Source organism: Nematolebias whitei, chromosome 2, assembly GCF_014905685.2.
Source record: "Nematolebias whitei isolate Nwh7 chromosome 2, NemWhi1, whole genome shotgun sequence".
In the NCBI taxonomy this organism is placed as follows: Eukaryota; Metazoa; Chordata; class Actinopteri; order Cyprinodontiformes; family Rivulidae; genus Nematolebias; species Nematolebias whitei.
The window spans coordinates 26501955-26522330 of NC_056499.1; the positions used below are offsets into that span (position 1 = coordinate 26501955).

The window sequence follows — 20376 nt, forward strand, 5'->3', positions numbered from 1 at the left end:
TATATACATATATATATATAACAAAAGACACAATTCTTCTAGTTAGTATTTATTGTGTGAACATGTACTGTAGGTCTGTTTTCTGGTGTTATATAAAGCACCATGACCCTCTGCTACTGGACCATCCATACTTTCCTTCAGCTTTCACCACCTCATGCATTCTTCTTCTGTCTTGCTGTCGTGATCTTTCCATATGTCTGCAAGGCACGCCGCCGCACTTTTCTTATCCTGTTGCTCTCTGTCTTTACTGCAGTGTCCTGTGACCTCTCACACCACCAGGCAGTGTTCTTTGACCCCGGCCAAGATGGCACCGTCTCCCTCTCCCACTCCTTCCAGCCCTGCCCTCCAGACCTCTTCCTCTTCTTCCTCCTCCTCCTCCTGTCCTGCACTTCGCCCTGTGAGATGGCATTCTTTACATGCATAGTTGAAGTTTAGCTTTGAAAGCTGATGAAACAGTAATATGGTGCACTAACATTTACACTGAGCAACTACCTCATTATTCCGGGGTCATGGCTCTCAGTTATCCAAGCTTTTATTCTTGTTGAAACAATTGGTGCTCTCTATTAAGACAGAAACACAACTTACCACAAATCCAGTTTTAATTGTGGTTCAGTTTATTTTAAAAATATCTTTACTAATTAGAAAATACAACAAAAGACCGTGCATGTTTCTGCATACAGGTCTACATCACATGATGTTAATGTGGCCTCCGTCTAGATGTGATCTGAGGGCTCAGACATTTCTGTGGCCTTGGTTTTTGTTTGCATTCACACCTGTCCACATATAACACTATGTTGTTAAATCTATTTCATTACCAAAATGGACAGACCCCAAGAGACTTAAAAGAGGTGATGACGGCGTTAACGTGAGAAACTGCTGATGGCAACTCGTACGACGAGCAGAAAATGTTTATTTTCTTGTCATTCACCTATGCACATGTTATCAGCAAAACTAGACAACGTTTTGAATTACCTGATACAAATATTTGTTGGAAGATAAAGCTTTGGCTTCCAGGCAAGTGACTATAGCTTTAATGGGCTCCTGTGTTTCCCAGCCTCTTCCTCCTCTGCCTCCTTGTCTGTTAAGAGATGTCCACTGAAGTCAAGAGAGCGCATGTGACAGGAGCGCTGTGGCGCCTGCCTCCTGTTCTCTGTGGCCTTGCTGCGAGCGGAGCGTCATGTCCTGTTTATCTCTCTGTCTCTTCCTTGCTCTTCCAGAAGGGCCCCATGGCACCGACTGTGGCAGTGACGGCTCCACAGCAGACCCCAGTGGTTATGGCTCCCCAGGGCCCTGCCCAGTCTACCTCTCAGCCAGTGCAGCCGGCACCGACGAGCGTCACAGCGGCCCCTGGAGCTTCAGTCGTGTCCCAGGTTTGTTCCCTTCACCAACCCGCCACTTTTCCTCCACCGTCGCCTTCACCCTGAAGGGATCAGCTGCCAGGAGGCCGGCTATTTCAAAAGTTCAGCCCCCCCCGAAACCACAGTTTCACTACGTCACAACTGGGCATGGACAAAGAGTCTCACACATGCCCATACATAATCACACTCTTGCTTTCACACTGGTGGATACCCAAGGACACACGTAGAGGCAAAAACTCATCTTAAACTCGATTGTTCAATAAATAGCATGTGGATTTCCACAATGTTACACACTCAAATGGATCTATACTGGTCAATGATACTCAAGTCACTGTCAACTGAAACAACATGTTTGTCTTGTTTATTGGTGGCTTACGCTCACTTTTTACCTGCTAAAAGATGGTAAAACTATGATGATTGTATTTCACAGGAAATGCAAGAGAATGTGAAGAAGTGTAAGAATTTCCTCGCCACACTTATCAAACTGGCATCTCACAACTCTCCCTCCCCCGAGACGTCCAAGAACGTTAAGGCTCTGGTTCAAGACCTGCTGGTGAGTTTTCAACAACTAAACAGAAACGCATCGTTCATATCCAGCAAATATCTCACAGGTGTGAAATGTACTGTAGTTGGTACAGATGTTTAGTCACATGATATTTTCACAAAGACCTGCTTTGGTACGATCATATGCATCTTTTTCTTAAAGCAACGACAAAATGCCAGAATTATTGAACTGATTTCAATAATTTAAGGTTTGACAGAAAGTTCACATTTTGGAGGAAGTCAACTTTGATCTCCGTTGTGTTTTTCCAATAAATAGAGTTTTTTTCCAACCTGTAGATGGCAGCATAAAACCTTTTCCAAAATATCCTGATGCATGCTCAATAATCCAGGTAGAAAAATCCAAAAAAGTTCAATCTGGTCCTCTGGACATTCAAAAAAACAAACAAAAACAAAACAAAGCAAAAAAAATATAGAAACGTTTCGTCTCTCATCCAAGAGACTTCCTCAGTCTGAGGTGCTGTTTTCAGCTTGGGCTTTTCCAAAATGTTTATTTTTTAAATATTTTTTTCAGTTTATAGTGCTGTGGTAACTTCATGGTCAGTGCTAGAGTTTTTTTCAACCTGAGGCTGCAGGTTTGAGCCCTGGTCTTGTCACGAAGGGCAGGGGTGTCCAAAGTGTGGCCCGAGGGCCATTTGTGGCCCTTGGAGTGATTTTGTGCGGCCTATGATTGCAATTAAAGAAAGGTAGAATTTTGACCCCACAGGCTTAAGAGGTTGATGCAGATGTACCTTCTTTAGATTTAAAGGTGATAGGTTTTAAATTTGTAGGTTTAACAGCAAAACAGATTAAAGTAATTATCTCAAAATGAGTGAAATGAAGTACAATATAAACATTTAGCTATAATTAATCCCTTTATCCTACAACAAACCTTCACTGACTTACCAAAAGGTAGAATTTGTGATAATAATTCATAAAACTTGGCTAAATATAACAAGTGTTTTTGAAGAAAATAATTTCAGCTGATTAAATAAATGGGGAGAAATTGGACATTTTAAAAATAATATAAAGTGGTATCATCAACATACAAGTTGATCAACTTCATCAGTGTCCCTTCAAACCTTCGCGACTGACAGCTGAACAGTTTTTCAGAACTTCAATAACCCTTTTGGGCAGTCCAGTCAAAAAAAATATATTTTTAATAATTTTATAAAAATTAAAGCCCTGAACTCTGCAAGCCGATGTGAGTTCTCTTAATTGTTGAAGAATTAAGTATCCTACTTAAAGTATAAAGTTAAAGACAGTATACAATTAGGTCAGTTTGTTGGATATCCAGTTACATTTTTCAAGAAAAATAAATACATTCATTTACTTTGGCTTTGTTTTTTGTGTTTTATTCTCTGTTATCAAAGTTACTCACCATGTTCCTTATAAGCAACTTGTCTTAAAGATATTCCAAAACTTTCTGGTGTTTTGGTGAGACAGATCACGCTGAGAGACTGGAAGTTAACAAAGTGGCTAACAAACTACTAGCATGATGCAGTCCAGATGTTTTATGCCTTGTATTTGTACTATACTACACATATTTGAAAATGACAGGAAATCTAATAAAACTAACCATTTTCATTGTTGGTAATAATTTAAATAAAATTCAGTTTTATTTTAGTTTTGGTCAAAGCCTGAAAGAGCCGCTACAGAGGTACCAAAGAGCCACATGTGGCCCCAGAGCCACAGGTTGCAGACCCCTGATCTATACAGTTCTGGCCCACCTATGAAAACGTTTGGACACCGTATGCCATACGGTGTAAAACCACTGCTAAACTTTTCATGTGAGCTCGCACACTGTCTCGAAGAGGGGAGCAGCTGAAAGAAAAGAAAGGAGAAAAAGAAGAGGAACAACATAATTTATCAGTTTATACACAGATACACATTAAGGTGCACTCTGAAGTCCCAAGATTGGGATTCCAATGGATTAGCATCTCAGCGGCTGAGGGGATTTCATCATGTTTTGTTCTGGTCACCATGCTGTATCATGCAGTCATTATTTCTTCTTTTTCTTTCTTGACAGGATGCCAAGATTGAACCGGAGGAGTTCACCAGTCGCCTGCAAACTGAGCTCAAATCGTCTCCGCAACCATACCTGGTCCCATTTCTCAAGGTGAAGTTCTTGCTTCTGAATTTCTTTATAATTTGCTGTTAAAGCGGGATCAACTATGAAAGTGCTTCTTACACCAAGAGCGACAATGCTTCATTCAGAGACATTCTCATGACTAAACTTTCTTTGATCAATTCCAAATGTTGGCTCTCTGTTCTGGTAATCTAAAGGTTCTTTCATAAAATCAGTCCTGTAAAATGGCCGTACAGAAGCAAGCATCACAGAACCAAAAGAGGCATGGACCAGAACTCAGCTGTGCTGGCATGGAATGCAATGCATTAAATGTGTGATGGACATCTCCCTTCTATTGTTTCAAAATATGATGAAATATCTCACTTTAGCATTCCTTTTTGTGGTTCACTAAATACAAAGTTGCTGTGCCATCATCTATTCCCTTGGTAATAAATTCCTGTAGTGTTGTTTAAGCCTGTGACTGGGTGGTTGCACAGATCATATGTCACCACTTCATCACATCATTGAACTCAGCACTGGCTTACTTTTTCACACGTCAACTGTTTTGGCTCTGTTACTACCTCACTTTGAGGCATAAAGATGCATCAAAGGTGGATTGACTTCAATCCTCCTTGCTCCTTTGTCCATTTAGAAATCGCGCTGAGGCGGCCAGAAGGTATTTAAGTCACGGACTGAGGTGTGTTGCGAAACAGCCTCAACAACGAACTTGTCTCCTTCATAAAATAAAAACAATGGGGCCCTAGAAGTCAGTTTACTAGATTCATTACCTGCTTTTGAATTTGACCCTTAAAAGTATTTCCTTAATATCTGCCTAAACCTTACTCTAAATTACCCCCTAACTTAGTTAAAAACACAAGTTGTCTTGCATTCTTATGTTGCTTACTTCTAAAATGTCCCAGAAATAGTCTGAATGGAATGAAATTAGATTTTCAGGTCTAAATGAAAATAAATTGGCTGTTATAAATATACTATAGTAAAACTGAATGCAGTCCATAATTAGAAAGCTGCATCTTAGTGCCCACAAAGTAAATTAAAAATATTTTTACAATCCATTCATGAATCATTTGGGGACAAATGCACAAACAGGTGTGGACATGGTTTTATTTATATTTGTTGTGATGATCAGTCAAATTAACCAGTGGATTCTGCAGTTATGTTTGTGATTACAGCTGTGCTTGGCGCTTTCTTCTATATGTCTGTTTGTTTTTACTCTGAATCTTGACCTCTCTCCCACAGAAAAGTCTCCCGGCTCTCAGGCTGTCTTTGTTGAACAGTCAGCATTCCCTGACCCAGCCCCTGCAGCAGGGAGTCAAACCAGCAGCCTGCGGCACTCCTCCTGCCATCGTGACCGGGCCAGCTGTCCGCATACGGCACCCTAACAGTATCAGCACCACTGTGAGTGCCACAGCACTGCCTGCTGGGACGCTTGGACATACAGCTGCCATGGTATGTACATATTAGACCAGGTTGATATGACGGCCATGTTTAAAGCTCCATTTTAAAAAGAATTGAAGCCCACAACGACTCACAGTTAATATAAAACGGTTAAAAGAGGTTGACACACAATAATATTCTGTATTGCTCTGAAATGCTGAACGCATGTTGATGAACAATGCTGGATTGTTGTGCGTGGTGAGTTCTACAGTGTCATGACTTGAAGTCACACACCTAACCGTGAGTTAAATTTACAATCAGCTCACAGATTCACTAAGGATCCACACTCCATTCACTGAGCATTATTATGAAGTTTAGAAGAACTGTACTCAAGTAAAAATAACACTACCCAATTTTATTCAAAAAGCAGCAAACCATGAACATATGCACATCACCCGCTGCTGTGCGTGTTAAGGTTTTAAACAGATTTGTTGCGTGATTTGTTAAAGCTCAGAAAATGTGTGGGGAATGACTCTCAGCTACTACCATGCCAAATTGTAACTCAGTTTCTGTAAAGTTGCCTGAGTTGTACCCATTTTTGTGTTTACTCAAGTTAAATCTCAATGGCTGCCATTTTTAGTTGGGTAATCTTCAATCGTTAATCAGTTATCAGTTGTTATGATCTGTGAGTCTCAAATGGCTCAAAGAACACAACGCATGGCATCCAGACAATTGCAACATTTAATTTTTTTTATAGATAAAATCAATTTTCCTAAACACAGTCAAGGGAGGTGGGAGCCCCAGCCAAAACAAACAAAAGCGGGAGCAAGTTTTGAACCAGCCAAGCAGCTGACCAGTGAGTTTGGACCGCTTTCCCAAACCTATAACCCCCAACTTAAATCTAAACCAAAAACTTAAAAACAGGACTGCCCGTATCTCCAAACCCCAACTAATAATTAATAAAAAACTATGATTAACAAGTTTTACATGGCATGAGCTTAGTGTTTTTAGTTTACAGAAGGAGCAGGAGTAAGCATGGAGATGCCAACAAGCTAACTGGGGTTAGCCAACAAGCTAAACGCAAGCCTTCAGCCTCTCTTCCAGTGGGCGGAGCTTGTTTCTTTTAAAGTCTCTCTAGCTAACCAGCTCTGGAAACAGAAGACGTTAAATGAACAGACACTCATTCATAAAAGGGCACAGTAATGTAGATGTACATCCAATAATGACTTTTTGCAAGTTTAATTAAGATTGATCCAGCAACATTTTTTTGCTTTGTTTTGTTTTTTGTTTTTTTTGAATGTCCAGAGGACCAGATTGAACTTTTTTTGGATTTTTCTACCTGGATTATTGAGCATGCATCAGGATATTGATCCAGCAGTTCATGAGATATTCTGCTAACAGACAGGCAGAAAAGCAAACACGTACACATCAACGCAGGCAATTACATGACTGCCCAACTTTCATGGTGGTGGGTGTTAATGACATCAATGTAGATAAAAGAATACATGTCTTTGGAGAACAGGACTGAAGCATTTTTTAACTCTACACTGCTTAGTTTAACAAAGTTTGACAGACATCTTGCAATGGATTTCTCATTCTCACATGCTCAATAACGGTGCTCTTATTATGTATTTGTACTTGAACAGTCACCAATGTGCATTATCAAAGCTGTCAGTCAGGTTCAATTTGGAAGTTTCTCAGACCTTGTTTGCTTTACAAGTGTCTTCTGATCCAAACACCGATATTCTGATCAGAAGGCATCCTCTCCACTTGACCCACAACCACTCTGTTTTTATCGTTACATGTCCACGTGCTGTTAGCGGACAGGGTTGCCATTTGCATCTTTAAATTGTACTAGTTCTTTGTAGTCTCAAAAGCATGAATGCAGACACAAGTTTCAATTTTTATATGTCAAAGGAGTAAATCTCACCAGCTTGCAGAGTGGGACTTGTTAGCGCTGGTTATCTTGAACATGATTTCTTTATTTTTTTTATTTTTTTTTACTAAAAGTACTTGGCATTTCAAGTTCAAGTAAACTTTATTGTCATTAAACTTGAGATGGAACAAAATTATGTACACATGGTCCCAGTTACACCCAAAAAATAGCAAAATATAAAGTATAAAAAGAAACAGTAAATAAGGATCCAAGATATACACTAAGATATACGCTGAAACAAACGCCAAACGGTACGCTAAAATATCTTAAGATATACACTAAACACTAATAATGTAAAACAAAACGACATAACAACAGCAGCCTGAACATGAGTCTGGTGAGCAGATGGGTATGAATGAATACAGCAGCATAAGATAATCAGCAGCATGAGATCAGCAACATGGATATCAGCAGCATGAGATAATCAGCAGCATGAGATCAGCAGCATTTAAATGCCCCATGAGCGTTTTAGATAGAGCTAAAGATTGTTTCAGCCTTGGATTTATTTTGCAGATCCACTGAGATGTAAAGTAAAGGACAGATAAAGAATATTACGTCAGCTGAAGTGTAAAACATTTTTCTGTTAAGTTGGAACTGCTGCACAACTTCCTGCAGGAAAACTCAATCAGAATACTTGCCTCAGCTGCATAAACAGTACATTTTCAAATACCATATATGTTTTTTGTGTCTTGGAACATAATAATCCTAAAACAATCAGAGTAATGTTTTATTTACTTTGATTTATTAATGCTTTTCTCATTGTTTCTGAAGCTCACTTCTCTACTTCTGATTATGGGCGTGTGATCTGTTGCCACAGCTGATTGATGAGGGCAGGAATGGCTACGCTGGAACATGTATTTACTTGGAAACTGCTGCAAAGTTTTTCCCAGGGTTAGAGTTACCAGATTTAACAAACACTGGCAGAGATTAAACTTGAGATGACCGTGAGAGAAAAGCTGGAAATGTTTAATCGATTGCAAATGTAATGCGAGTTATGCTAATCTCTATAATAGAATCTCAAGACCATGGCTGCTTTTAAAAGTTAAATCATTTACAAATAAGTCTGTTTTTCTTTTCATTAATGTGATAGAAATGATCATGTTTGGTAATATCAAGTCCAAGTCTACCTCTTTATTGCAGGTAAAATTGGCATTTATTTTACAAGTGCTAAGGCGTACTAAACAAACAGACGTCAGACTGTCTTACAGGCTCACAGAATATTTTTCACAATGCTCTTTTACAAGTTGGTTATGTAGGAAGACAGCAATACTAAGAACAAGTGGAACATATCAGTCTTGTCAAGGGCGCCCAAGTCATTGATTTCCAAACTTGTCAAATTATGACTCACAAAATAACTGTGGCTAACTTGCAACTTAAAGAGTTTTTGTTAAAGCTTTCAGGCCAATTAAACAGGAGCATAATGGTACCATTAACACCATTAAGATGACTTCTACCCTTAGGTAAAAAAAAGATTTTTATCTATTGAAACAGTTACAGTAAAAGTTAAATATTGGCAGGTCTTGTATAATTTATTTAAATTTCTGTAGACCATCCCATGATCCCAAAGAGTCACATTAAGGTCCCAGCTCCAACAACCGACCTAAGCCACTGAGCTACAACACCCGTGTTTGGATGTGATGCCGTGGAAATAATTTCAAGATAAATAGAAAAAAAAGATTGTAATTTGTTGCAATCAACACCAACCTTTATGTTGACACCCATATTGCTCATAAATGGTCTTTTTGCATTTTCTGACAGTAAGATTCACATAAAGTAAAGCAATTTTCCAGAACTGTAAATGTGAAGGATTCTGTATTTGTATGTTTACAAAAACGTAGTGAGCTGAGGTTTTGGTTCCTCCTTGTTGTATGTGAATCCTGTGACATTACAGCAATAATGATGCAATAGTATCTATGCTGCTCTACCTGTTCTTTTAGTGACTCTTCGTGTTTTTGTACACACCTGTTAGTTATGAGCTGTTTATTCAGCTTATAGTAAAACCTGCAGAGTACAACACTTGAAACAAGTGGCTTCTTTTAACACACACCTGCAGCACATTACAGAGGGAGGTAAAGTCTGTGCTTGTTTATTTATATAATGAAGCCCATGTGGTCTATGAGGCACAGACTGCAGATAGAGTACTGGTAGGTTAAATAAGGTTATACTCAGACTGGACTGGTCCAAGTGGAAGAGATGGGCCACCTATAAGATGTTTTATTCCTATATTATATCTTCTCATTTAGCTGTTCTCTCCTCGGTTTTCTCCATCCTGCTCTGTTACTACATCTTTTCTCTTTCTGTCTTCTTTCTCTCGTTTTTTTCCTTCCTGTGTCAATCCAGTGTCTTGTCTTTCTGTAACCTCCCTCTCACCTTCCTCCCTCTTCCTTAACTGTTGAAGGGTGAAGCGAGGTAACTAGGTCAGCCTCAGGTCAGTTAAAACAATGCGGTGGCTGCAGCCTGTGTCCAAAACACGCAGTTTTCTCACCGTTTCTCGTTGTGCGCTCACACACACACACAACACCAACACGAGTTAGTAAATGACTGCCGCTGGCACACTGACAGTCTGAAACCAAACTTACAAGGCTGGAAGTTTTAATCTGTATTTTTTTTTACTTCTATGCAATTGAATAAATCTGGAGATACATTATTTAAGGATTTAAAAAAAATATTAGAACATGCAATGTTACACCGTGATTGCATTATATGTAGGAAATATAGAGTCATTTGTCTTGATTGCAAGAAGTCAGAATATTCTACGTTTCTCAACACATTAAGGGTGGAAGGATTGATGAAGGGAATAAGATGTTTTTATTTAATTTTTTTACTCTTAAGGGAACACGATCAATAAATAAATAAATGCAACACAACCACAGCTCAAGTCCTGTGCTTTAAAGAAAACTCAGAGCTCCACAGTTACAGTAGTTCCTCGATACTTTGCGGTTCAACTTTTGCGGACTCACTCTACTCACTCTTTCACAGGTTTTCAACATAAGTTTGTACACTACACATGATTGGCGGATTGATGGAAGGCAACCAACCAGAGCATTGTGTTGAGGGGTGGACTGGCCATTGGGAGCACCGTGACATTTCCCGGTGGCCTGGCCCGCTCAGTGATCTCTGACGGGCCCCCTCCTTTCTCTTTCTGAGGCTGTCTGTCACAGCAGAGCAGAGACACAACAGACGGGCACACCTCTTGTGTGTCTCTGCTCTTCTGTGCAAGACAGCCTCAGAAAGAGAAAGGTGGTGGTGGTGGTGGTGGGGGGGGTCTGTTTTTCCCTATCGCTTCTGTGGGAGCTTCAGTGATACCAGAGTGAGCAGCATGGATTGTTAATTTAAAATAATCAAGCGAGACCTGAAACGAGCCTTTGGTTCATCCCCTGAGCAGGCCAGGCCAAGAAATGTCCCGGTGCTCCCGATGGCCAGTCCGTCCTGGGATTGGCTCAGTAACTTTAGCATCAGTCTGTCTGCTCTCTTTTGCTGTGCTCTTTTATAGCATTTAGAGTTTAGAACATTGTTTATTACATTGCAAGAGTGTGGGAAGGGTTTATAAAGCCTTAAAATATTTATAAGTACTAAAATTATTATAATGTTCCTATTTTGCGGATTTTCACCTATCGTGGGGGTATCGGGAACATATCCCCCGCGATAAGTGAGTGACTACTGAATAACCAATCAGCAACAACAATATTTATCATAATTAATTAACAAATCAAAGATTTGTCTTAGATCTGATGAAAGTCTCTTTTTCTATTTGTGATTGTGTTAGCTGGGTCCATGTTAGAATGAGGTTTGAACCATTCCTGTTTAATTTTAAATAACAGGAGGGTGCAGCGTAGCCCTTGGATCGGAACACAGGCAGCGCAATTTCTCCCTCAAAATTAAATAAAACAATCACAGATAAGTACCGTCGTGCTGGTAATACCATGCTGCAGTTTTCATTCAACCTTTATTTTTACAGGTTAGTCTCATTGAGCCTCGAGGACTCATTTACAAGAGAGACCTGTTTTTAACAAAGAATGATGACAACAGTAGACAGTTATAAAAAAGTAAATTAATTGAAAAATAAATGGAAGAAAATGATATTAAGAACCAAACAAAAACAGCTACATTATAAAGCCATGTGTAAATACTAAAAACAGGAACATGTCTGCGTTGTTTCTTGCCAGGAACTTAGCAGATGTTTGAAGCCACTTAGAGAGGTCAAGATCGAGAGCTTCAGATCTTTTTGCAAGATATTCCAGGAAACAGGAGCGGAGTAGGAGAAGGCCCTTTTACATAGTTCAGTCCTCACTGAGGGAACACTGCAGGTAATAATGTCCTGAGAGCGCACGCTGTAGCTGCACTCACGCAGAGACATGTAGGAGGAGATGTATGAAGGCAACAGACTGAGAAGTGATTTAAAGATGAAAATGTACCAGTGAGAGAGTAACAGTTCAACAACAGAGCAAAAGTTTTACAAAATCAAAACCGCCTTGTGAACTTTTCAGTCACCTAGAAGTTGACACAGCAGAGCCAGACTGTGATTTAGGGAGCAACATTTGCTTTAGTTTAGTGCTCTGTGGGCAGCACACAAGTTTTGTAAAACTGGTTAATGAGTTTCGTTTTATCATTTGAGAATTACAGCCGTGAGTCTGAGATGCAACTAATGGTTTGCACCACTGTGCAAAATGGTCCTGTATGTGATGTGTTTGACTTAACACAAACATTTATTCTTTCAATCTAAGCGGTCAAACATCTCTACTTCGGTCTTGTCTATCAAAAACCATTGTTCCAGAAAATGTGTGATTTGTATAAATGCTCCTTTTACAAAACTAAGCTTGATGGTACTCTTTATAACAAGCAAGTTTGGGTTGTAGCTCTTGGTTTTTTGCAGTTTTCTTAAGCTTTGTGTTATTAATGTTGAGGCAAATGTGTTTGAATGGTCACACTTAGAAATATTTGAAAACTGTTTTTATTAGATGTAGCTACATTTTACAAGGACTCAGTATATATTAAACAAATGACTCCAAAGAAACAAAGTTATCTCAGAGGAAATTATCTCTCACCCTCATGCTTAAACTCTTTTTTAATTGAAATATTTGGTAAAAGTCTAAACATTCACTTCATTACACATGAAGGAATGCACTCCTTACATGCAACCATAGCATTTACGCAATTTAAATATAAAATGTGGGCCTCAGTTTTAGTGTTATACCCTCTGCCCATGATTCTCAAACTTCCTACCTTAGCCTTTTTTGTTGTTGCTGCTGTTGTTAACTGTGTCGCCAGCTGGCCAGAGGTGCTCGCTATCTCTGCCTATTATGAATGTATTTTTCCCCTTCCCTCCCACTCCTGTAGACCCCTGCAGTGGATCTCTGGGAAAAATGGCCTCTGTCTTTTTTTCAGTAGCTTGAACAGTAATATAGCATGTGTCAGGGAATGGAAAACAAGGCTAAAAAATATGCAGCAAGAAGCAAACTGGTAGGAATGGATGGCTGAGCCAGAGGCTCGGCCCGTAGCCGCGACCAGGGAAAGAAGTGACTCTAATAGGCCAGCATAGTACTCCTCCTCCCCATTTCCCCCTCACTGCTCCCGCTTCTTTTCTACTTCCGACGCTATTTCTTCTTCTAAACTACTTTTTCACTGAGGTCCTGACTTCACTTTACTTTTTGTTATCTGCAGATACAAATGAATAAAAGTCACACCATAAATGTATTCTCTTTATTTCATCTCTGTTTTTCAGAATTGTGTAACTGTAAGAATTTTGACTGTTCTGCATCTATTCAGTTCTTTTGCTGCATATACTGTATATATATATATATATATATATATATATATATATAACTATAATAACAAGTCTGCAGATTAAATTGTTTGTAGCCAGCTTGTTTTATTTTTTTACCCTTGTTGGAGTTTTAGACAGAAATTTTTTTTTCTACCTACCATCCATGTAATTTTATACTTTTTATTTTTCTTTTATTTTCTTTTTTTAATTCTCTTTCATTGAAATTCTTTCCTAAAGTTTTTCTACCCCCCCCCCCCCCCCCTTAGGGTGTCAAGGCAGGAGGGGTCGTCGGTGGTCAAATTCGTATGCCCATGGTCATCACGCAGTCAATCAGACCTCAAGGTAGGACATTGTTTGAACTTCTCTTGTCATTTTTGTTGACCTTACTCAAGTCTTCTTTTCTCTGTCCAGAAAAAAAAAAGTGTTTGCACTAACTACCCTGAGATATTTTCTTTGCAAAAGATAAAAGCTGCTTTAAAAATTTTTACATTTTTCACGCTGGCTTCTTAATGGAATGTTTGTTAGTGAAGACGCCAGCCAAATAGACTAAATACAAGATTAGTGAAACTGTAAATGTTCCCTCAGCTGGATGATGTGTAAACAGGCAGGAGCCATAGAGAAAACAGGTGTTTCTTTTTCCCCCCTCGTCTGGTTATAGAGCCTTCTCAAACATTTGCGTGGCTGCTTACTCACACTGATTCACAAACACTCTTCCCACAGAGCCCCACAAATATCGCCCTAACACCAACCGAGTATAATTCTCCCTTAAGAGAGCTGCACGCTCTCATGTGCTGTGTATGTGTGTGTAAAATGTGTCTATGTGTTTGTACCTGATTTTGCACAAGTGTGCTTGCGCGCGCGCGCGCGTGTGTGTCTACAATCGGAGGTGCATACAAATTTGATCTGCCCCCTTCCCCGAGATTGCCTGCAGTGAAAGATCTGTAAGTTGTTTTATGCCCATAAATTGGAATGCGGGGATAGTTCTAAAAATACTTTTCTGCGCCTCGTGGCTACGAACATGCCTGTTAAAATCAAGTTTAAATTCACTCTGGCAGTCCCTGTGCCTCTCCGTAAAATGTGTCTCGGAGCAGGATGTGGTTTAGGAGTGTAAGGAGAGCCGGTGAAGCGTAGTGATATTGACAGAGCGACGCTCGCTGCAACCAACATGGGGAGAGCAACTGTACTGTTCCCCCTCCTAAAAAAAAAAATTTAATAAATAAAAAATTCCCCTATGAGGATAATAGAGACAGCTGAATGTGGTCAGGAGACAGGAGGATATTTGATCCTGATAGAAGGGGACACTTCAATGAAAACATTTCTTCTTTTCTTTATCTTTAACGTTTTCTTCTTTTGTTTTCCCTTCTCCTTCACAGGCACAATGGGAAAGGGAGCCTTCATACAAACAGGCAAAAGTCCAATGGGTCTGCCTGTTCAGATATCTGGAAATCAGAAAAACAAGCTCAACGACCCGGGAGGAGGCTCTTTCAGGTATAACGCTCACCAGGCGAGCACATGCCATTCTAAGCCACCGCCACATGGGGGCAGCATTTCACTAAGCAGATTCTCTACAACTATAGGCTACTCTCTCAGCTAAGGCTCGGAGTGTTTATCCGAGCTGGCTGCCCAGCCACCTGGCTGCCTGCCTGACTGCCTGGATGATTGGTGGTCCCTTCTCTCTGCGTCCACCTCAGAGCAACACGCAGTCTACCAATAGATCACCCTCACACTTGCCCTCCTTGTGTCAGTGTCACAACTCAACGACAGCGTTGCAAATGAGCTAAATCCTAATTTAGAAAAATGATAATTGTGCCCAGATGGTTGGAATTTCTCAGTGTGGGTCTGAAAATACCTTTTGGTTAAATCAAATATGCAGCATTGTGCCCGCAGCTTGGCTCTCGTTTTCCTCTCTGGTCGTGCCTCTGCTTCTGCTGGGCTTTTGTCTCAAACCATAAAAGATTCCTCGCCCACATGCTGGCCTTTGTGCTCTGTGTTGTGTGTGAGTCTCTGCATGTTTTTTGTGTTTGTGCAGCATTTAGTCTGTATGGTTATGTTTGCATTCCATCTGTTTTGCTTGTGTTCCTGTGCAGGTGTACTTATGCTTATAGACTGAGATTTCATGAATATTTGTGGCTTGTGCTTGTATGACAGGAATGGGAGGTTTAGGATGACCCCCGTGTGACTGGGCAAGGGCAAGAAGAGTCTGGGTCATATGGGCTAACGGGTTCATAGTAATGGCTGCTGTCTCCTGAGGGGAAAGGCTGGGCCTGAGGCTCTGATTGATAAACCAATAAATCTTTAGCTGCGTCAGTAATTAAGCTGTCAGGCTCGCTTGTTACTGACAACCTTTTCCTCCCTGCGGTGATCACAGTGGCCCATCACACACGAACGCACTGGTTTCATCGTAAACCCAATAACGCACGGCACCAGTGTCCCTAAAAAAACATGTCATGACATCAGATAGCATATTTTCTTTTAATAAAGGTCAGTTGCCTCATCTGGGATTGTGTGGTATTTATGCTACACATTGTGGTTTTCCTTAAAATCATTCTTAATTTAATCTAATTATTTGTCTTACATTAAACATTTTGTTCTCTTCAAGTAACACACATTTGCTAAACCTAACTGGTGTCACAGATTTTCTTTAAGCTGGATATACGTTTGCTGAGACTTAGTGCAGCTGCATCAGTATGACAAGCGCTGCAGCTGCGGCTGTGCAAATAATCAAATTTTATTTTCAATTACAAGTTTAGTAGCCAACTCTTATAAGGAAAATATAACTGTGATGAAGCAATTATTGTGCTGCAGTTTGTTTTGCAGTGACGCTCTCATTTTGTCCTGTGCTATAAATCTAACACATCGGCGTGCCTTCAGCCCGCCCTAGAAGCCTAAAACGATCTGCCTGCGAGGTTGATCAATTCAGCTCAAACTAAAATGATGGAAACGTAGCTTTGGGTCAACACTTTGTTTTAAGGAGGGAGTGAAGCACATTTACTTTTTTTTTTAAAGAATTGAAAGCACGATTTCTATTCTAAAGTCAGAGAGAAATCTTGCCGAATAAATCAGATCATCAGATCAACCAGAGTCCTCATGATTCAGGTTTTTTGAGTCATCAAGGCTGGCGACACCCATGTGTGGAAAAAACTGCAACAGGAAAGTCTTTGACTAAATGTAAGCTGGTGCCCATCTGCAGATTGTGTTTTCACAATAGTATCATCAAAATAAATCAGAGTCAGAGTCAGAGATTCTTTATTGTCATTCGCACCTCATGTGGTACATATGGTGGAACGAAATTATGTACACAGGGTCCCAGTTACATCCAACAATAAAATGTACAAGAAAAACAGTAATAACATCGAAGATATGAACTAAGAAAAACATCAACTAAATATACACTAAGCACTCATAACATAAAACATTGAACATCAGCACAAACATGAACATGAGTCTGTGTGAGCGGATGTGCACGCATGAACACATCAACATTGAAACAGATCAGCAGCAACATTATGTGATTTTTCACAGTGATTATTCTGGTTAGAGATCCATGAGTCTAACAGCCTCAGGGTAGAAGCTGTTCCTCAGTCTAGTGGTTCTACACTTAATGCTCCTCAACCTCCTTCCTGAGGGGAGAGGGGCAAAAAGTGTGTGTGCTGGGTGAGTGAGGTCCTTCATGATGCAGGTAGCCCTCTTCCTGCATCTGGAGGTGTAGATGTCTGTGAGTGTGGGGAGGCTGACTCCGACAGACTTCTGTGCAGCCTTCACCACTCTCTGCAAAGCTTTTCTTTCTGCAGCTGTGCAGCCTCCATGCCACACGTTAATGCTGGAGCACAGGATGCTCTCCACTGCACACCTGGAGAAGGAGGTGAGGACTGAGCTTCCCAGACCAGCTCGTCTCAGCCGTCTGAGGAAGTAGAGTCTCTGATGAGCTTTCTTGATCAGGCTGGTGGTGTTGTTGCTCCAGCTGAGGTTGTCATTCATGTGTACACCCAAGTACTTGTAGCTGGAGACCACTTCCACCACAGATCCTCTTATGTTCAGGGGGGTGTAGATGTTTTTGTTCCTTCTGAAGTCCACAATCATCTCCTTTGTCTTCTTCACATTGATGTGAAGGTTATTTTCTTTGCACCAGCTCTCCAGGCATTCCACCTCTTGCCTGTAGCTGGACTCATCATTGTTTGCGATGCATCCCACCACCGCTGTATCATCTGCAAACTTTAGAATGTGACAGCCTGGATGGGTAGCTGCACAATCATACATGAGCAGAGTAAACAGGAGGGGGCTCAACACACATCCCTGAGGAGAGCCAGTGCTGAGGGTTATGGTGGAGGAGGAAAAGTTGTGGATCCTCACTGACTGTGGTCTGTTTGTTAAGAAGTCTAGTACCCAGTTGCAAATCAAGGGGCTTAGTCCTAGTGTGGATAGTTTGTCCATCAGGGTTTGGGGGATCATGGTGTTGAAGGCGGATGTGAAGTCCACAAAGAGCATACGGACGTAAGAGTTTTTCTGCTCCAGGTGGTTGAGCGCAGTTTGGACCACAGAGGAGATGGCATCCTCTGTTGATCGGTTCTTTCGGTATGCATACTGATGAGGGTCCTCGTTGATGTTGATGGTTGTTTTGATGTGAGTCATGACCAGTTTTTCGAAGCATTTAGCAACTATCCGGGTGAGGGCCACTGGCCGATAGTCATTCAGACCAGTCACTGTAGAGCTTTTTGGGACTGAGATGATGGTGGCAGTCTTCAGGCAGGTGGGAACTGTCTCCAGGGTAAGTGAGGTGTTAAAGATGTCTGCCAGCACCTCGCAGAGCTGATCGGCACATTCCTTCAACACTTTTCCGGGGATGTTGTCTGGGCCAGTTGCTTTGTGCGGATTAATCCTCCTGAAGGTACTCTTTACTTCGGCTGAGGTCACGCTGAGATGCTCTTCGGTGGTGAGGTGAGTCTGGTGCTGGGTGGTCTGTTCAGGTCTTCAAACCGTGCATAGAACTTGTTGAAGGCATCAGGCAGAGATGGGTCTTTGGGGCATTGTTTGCTTCTTCCTTTATAATCTGTTATGCACTTAATGCCCCTCCACATGCTCCGAGGGTCTTGTGAGATGAATTGACCCTCGATCCTCTGTGCATATGTGGCCTTGGCCTTTTTAATACCAGCAACCAGCTCTTTTCTTGTCCTACTCAGCTCCTCTGAGTTTCATAAAATCATTTGATGATCGTCAGTTGTCTCAGATGGTCTTGTGTGGGTCTTCTCTGGACTTAGAGCTGTTCACTGTCTAAAGACATGCATTTTGAGTTGTTGATTATAAATTAAAGATACAATAAACTTGAACAAGCACAGTCTTTCACTTTTCATTTGGATGTGAAGCTTCATCTAAACTTTTGTGCTCAATAGAAACATGTCTACAAACACGTCTTAAAGACAAAAACCTGGATGACCCTTAATTTTCTGCTTTTGAACACAGACAAGACTTAAGGTTTTAGTTCTACGTCATATAGGCTTCGCCCTTTAAGGCTGTCGCTGATGGGTTTATCCCGTTATGCAGAGCATAAGCACTGAAAAAATTTAGTCCACGCCCACCTGCTGTGTGGGCCCCACCCGGTCCGTATAAATTACGTTAAGAGCGGGAAATCGGCTCCCATTTTTTCTTCAGCGAGCTAATATAGCACTGTCAGAAGAACAAAGAGGATAAATTGTGTAAATGACCAACCTTTGTGAAGGATGCTTGGCCCGGCAGTCGACCTCCGGTCGTCCGGTGAGTTCTCCTCCCCGAGGAGAAGATGACAAGCAGTCTTATTCCAAGGTAAGCGTCGGGGAACATTTCTCAGTGACAGGTCACTACACGCTGGACAACGCCATCTTGTATTTTTTCCTCTTATCGCCGACCCTCGGGGCGAACCGGATGGTTCCTCCGGGGAAAGGCGTGCTCAGCTGCAGCCCCCGCTGCTCATTCCCTCCTGGGGAGCGTAGTGTAGGTGGAGGGGGGCTGAGTGAATGCTCACCCCATCCCACCTCGTTTCGCATCGGCGATCACACTGCTCCCGGCCGACAGCGCCCTCACGGTTGCCCGGCGGAACCCAGGAGGAGGCTGACATGAAGGGACCCCTTTTTTCTACGTCCCACGCCTTTTCCCGCCAGTTCGGATGATCGGTGGGAAGGTTGTTTTTCACTGGGCTCCACTGTGGCTCACCGTCTTGATCCATACGGCCTCGCGTTCCAACAGGACGTTCGACGGGCAAGGCCACAGACGGTTCTTTCCTGGTAGATTGGAGGAGTCGGTCCCCAGTCTGCTCCCATCACCAGCGTTGAGGGATTCACCGAGCGGGGCTATTCCTCGGTAACCCCCCTGGAGCCAAGCCTCGCGGAAGCTTCGGAGCGAAGCTGCCCAGGTCGGAGCAGTGTCCCTTCCCTCCGGAGGAACACGAACCAGACGGTGACCACGCTCTCCAATCGAGCCCACCGATGTGTTTTTCAGGCAGCCGCAGTTAGCAACAACGTTCGCTGCTAGCATATAGCATGTCCAAGGGACTGAAGGCCGCAGACCTGCCTTGGAGACAAAGAACTCCCTCTGTAAGGCAGCTGACGCCAGCTCAACATGTGTGCCTCTCCTACGGTTTGCCTGTCGAGGACTGCAGCGTGGATGACGATGATCCAACGATCCACCTGGCTTTGTTACTCCCCTCGCTGCCGGAGAAACTGCACAAGACCTGATGAAGCCCATCGCGGACGCGCTGTTCAGAGCAGCTTCAAACCATGCTGGCGAATTGAAGCAGTCGGAGGAGGTGCCAGAGGCTGTGCGCCACCTCATCAAGCCGCGCGGCCCATCCCGGCCCGCTGGAGGGACCGTCGCGAGCAAGCTTCAACTCTTCCACGGCCGCGGCTATCGCTGAGTTCCACCACCAGCCCCGCCCGTCAGAATCCAGCCCTCTTCATTCCGGCAACCTGCAGCTCAGCGTTTTCCCCAGAGTTCGCCTGCAAGACAGCGCTCTGGGCAAACAATCGCAGAGCTCATGAGAGAGAAGTTTCTCAAAATGACGGTCTCCGGAGGGTGTGTGTAAAAGTGACACGAAAGTTGAAATAAATCATCATTTAATAATCAAAGTGTCTGTTATTTAGCCAGTCTGTAAGCTCGGATGAGCTCACAGCGGCCGCACACATAAAGAGCCGGTGTCCTTAATAAGGTTTTTTAAACTCACCGCTCCAAGATATTACTAGTCGCTTACACGGCACGATGGTAAGTGAAAATAACTCGTTATAATCCCGAGCTGCACGATTCTCACTCAAGCGGTGTCAACTCGCACTCGTGGGATGAAACAGCCTCC

At 42.1% G+C, this 20376-nt stretch overlaps 1 protein-coding gene across 1 annotated transcript in view; it reads left to right on the forward strand.

The window, feature by feature from the left end:
- LOC119426426 (transcription initiation factor TFIID subunit 4-like) overlaps positions 1–20376 on the forward strand; it is a 103357-nt gene that overhangs the window by 13159 nt on the left and 69822 nt on the right. Inside the window, exons 4-10 of the mRNA XM_037693991.1 lie at positions 254–397; positions 1218–1370; positions 1789–1911; positions 3928–4017; positions 5224–5433; positions 13328–13403; positions 14435–14549. Of these exons, the coding sequence (XP_037549919.1) occupies positions 254–397; positions 1218–1370; positions 1789–1911; positions 3928–4017; positions 5224–5433; positions 13328–13403; positions 14435–14549 (911 nt within the window). The remainder of the gene's footprint in view (positions 1–253; positions 398–1217; positions 1371–1788; positions 1912–3927; positions 4018–5223; positions 5434–13327; positions 13404–14434; positions 14550–20376) is intronic.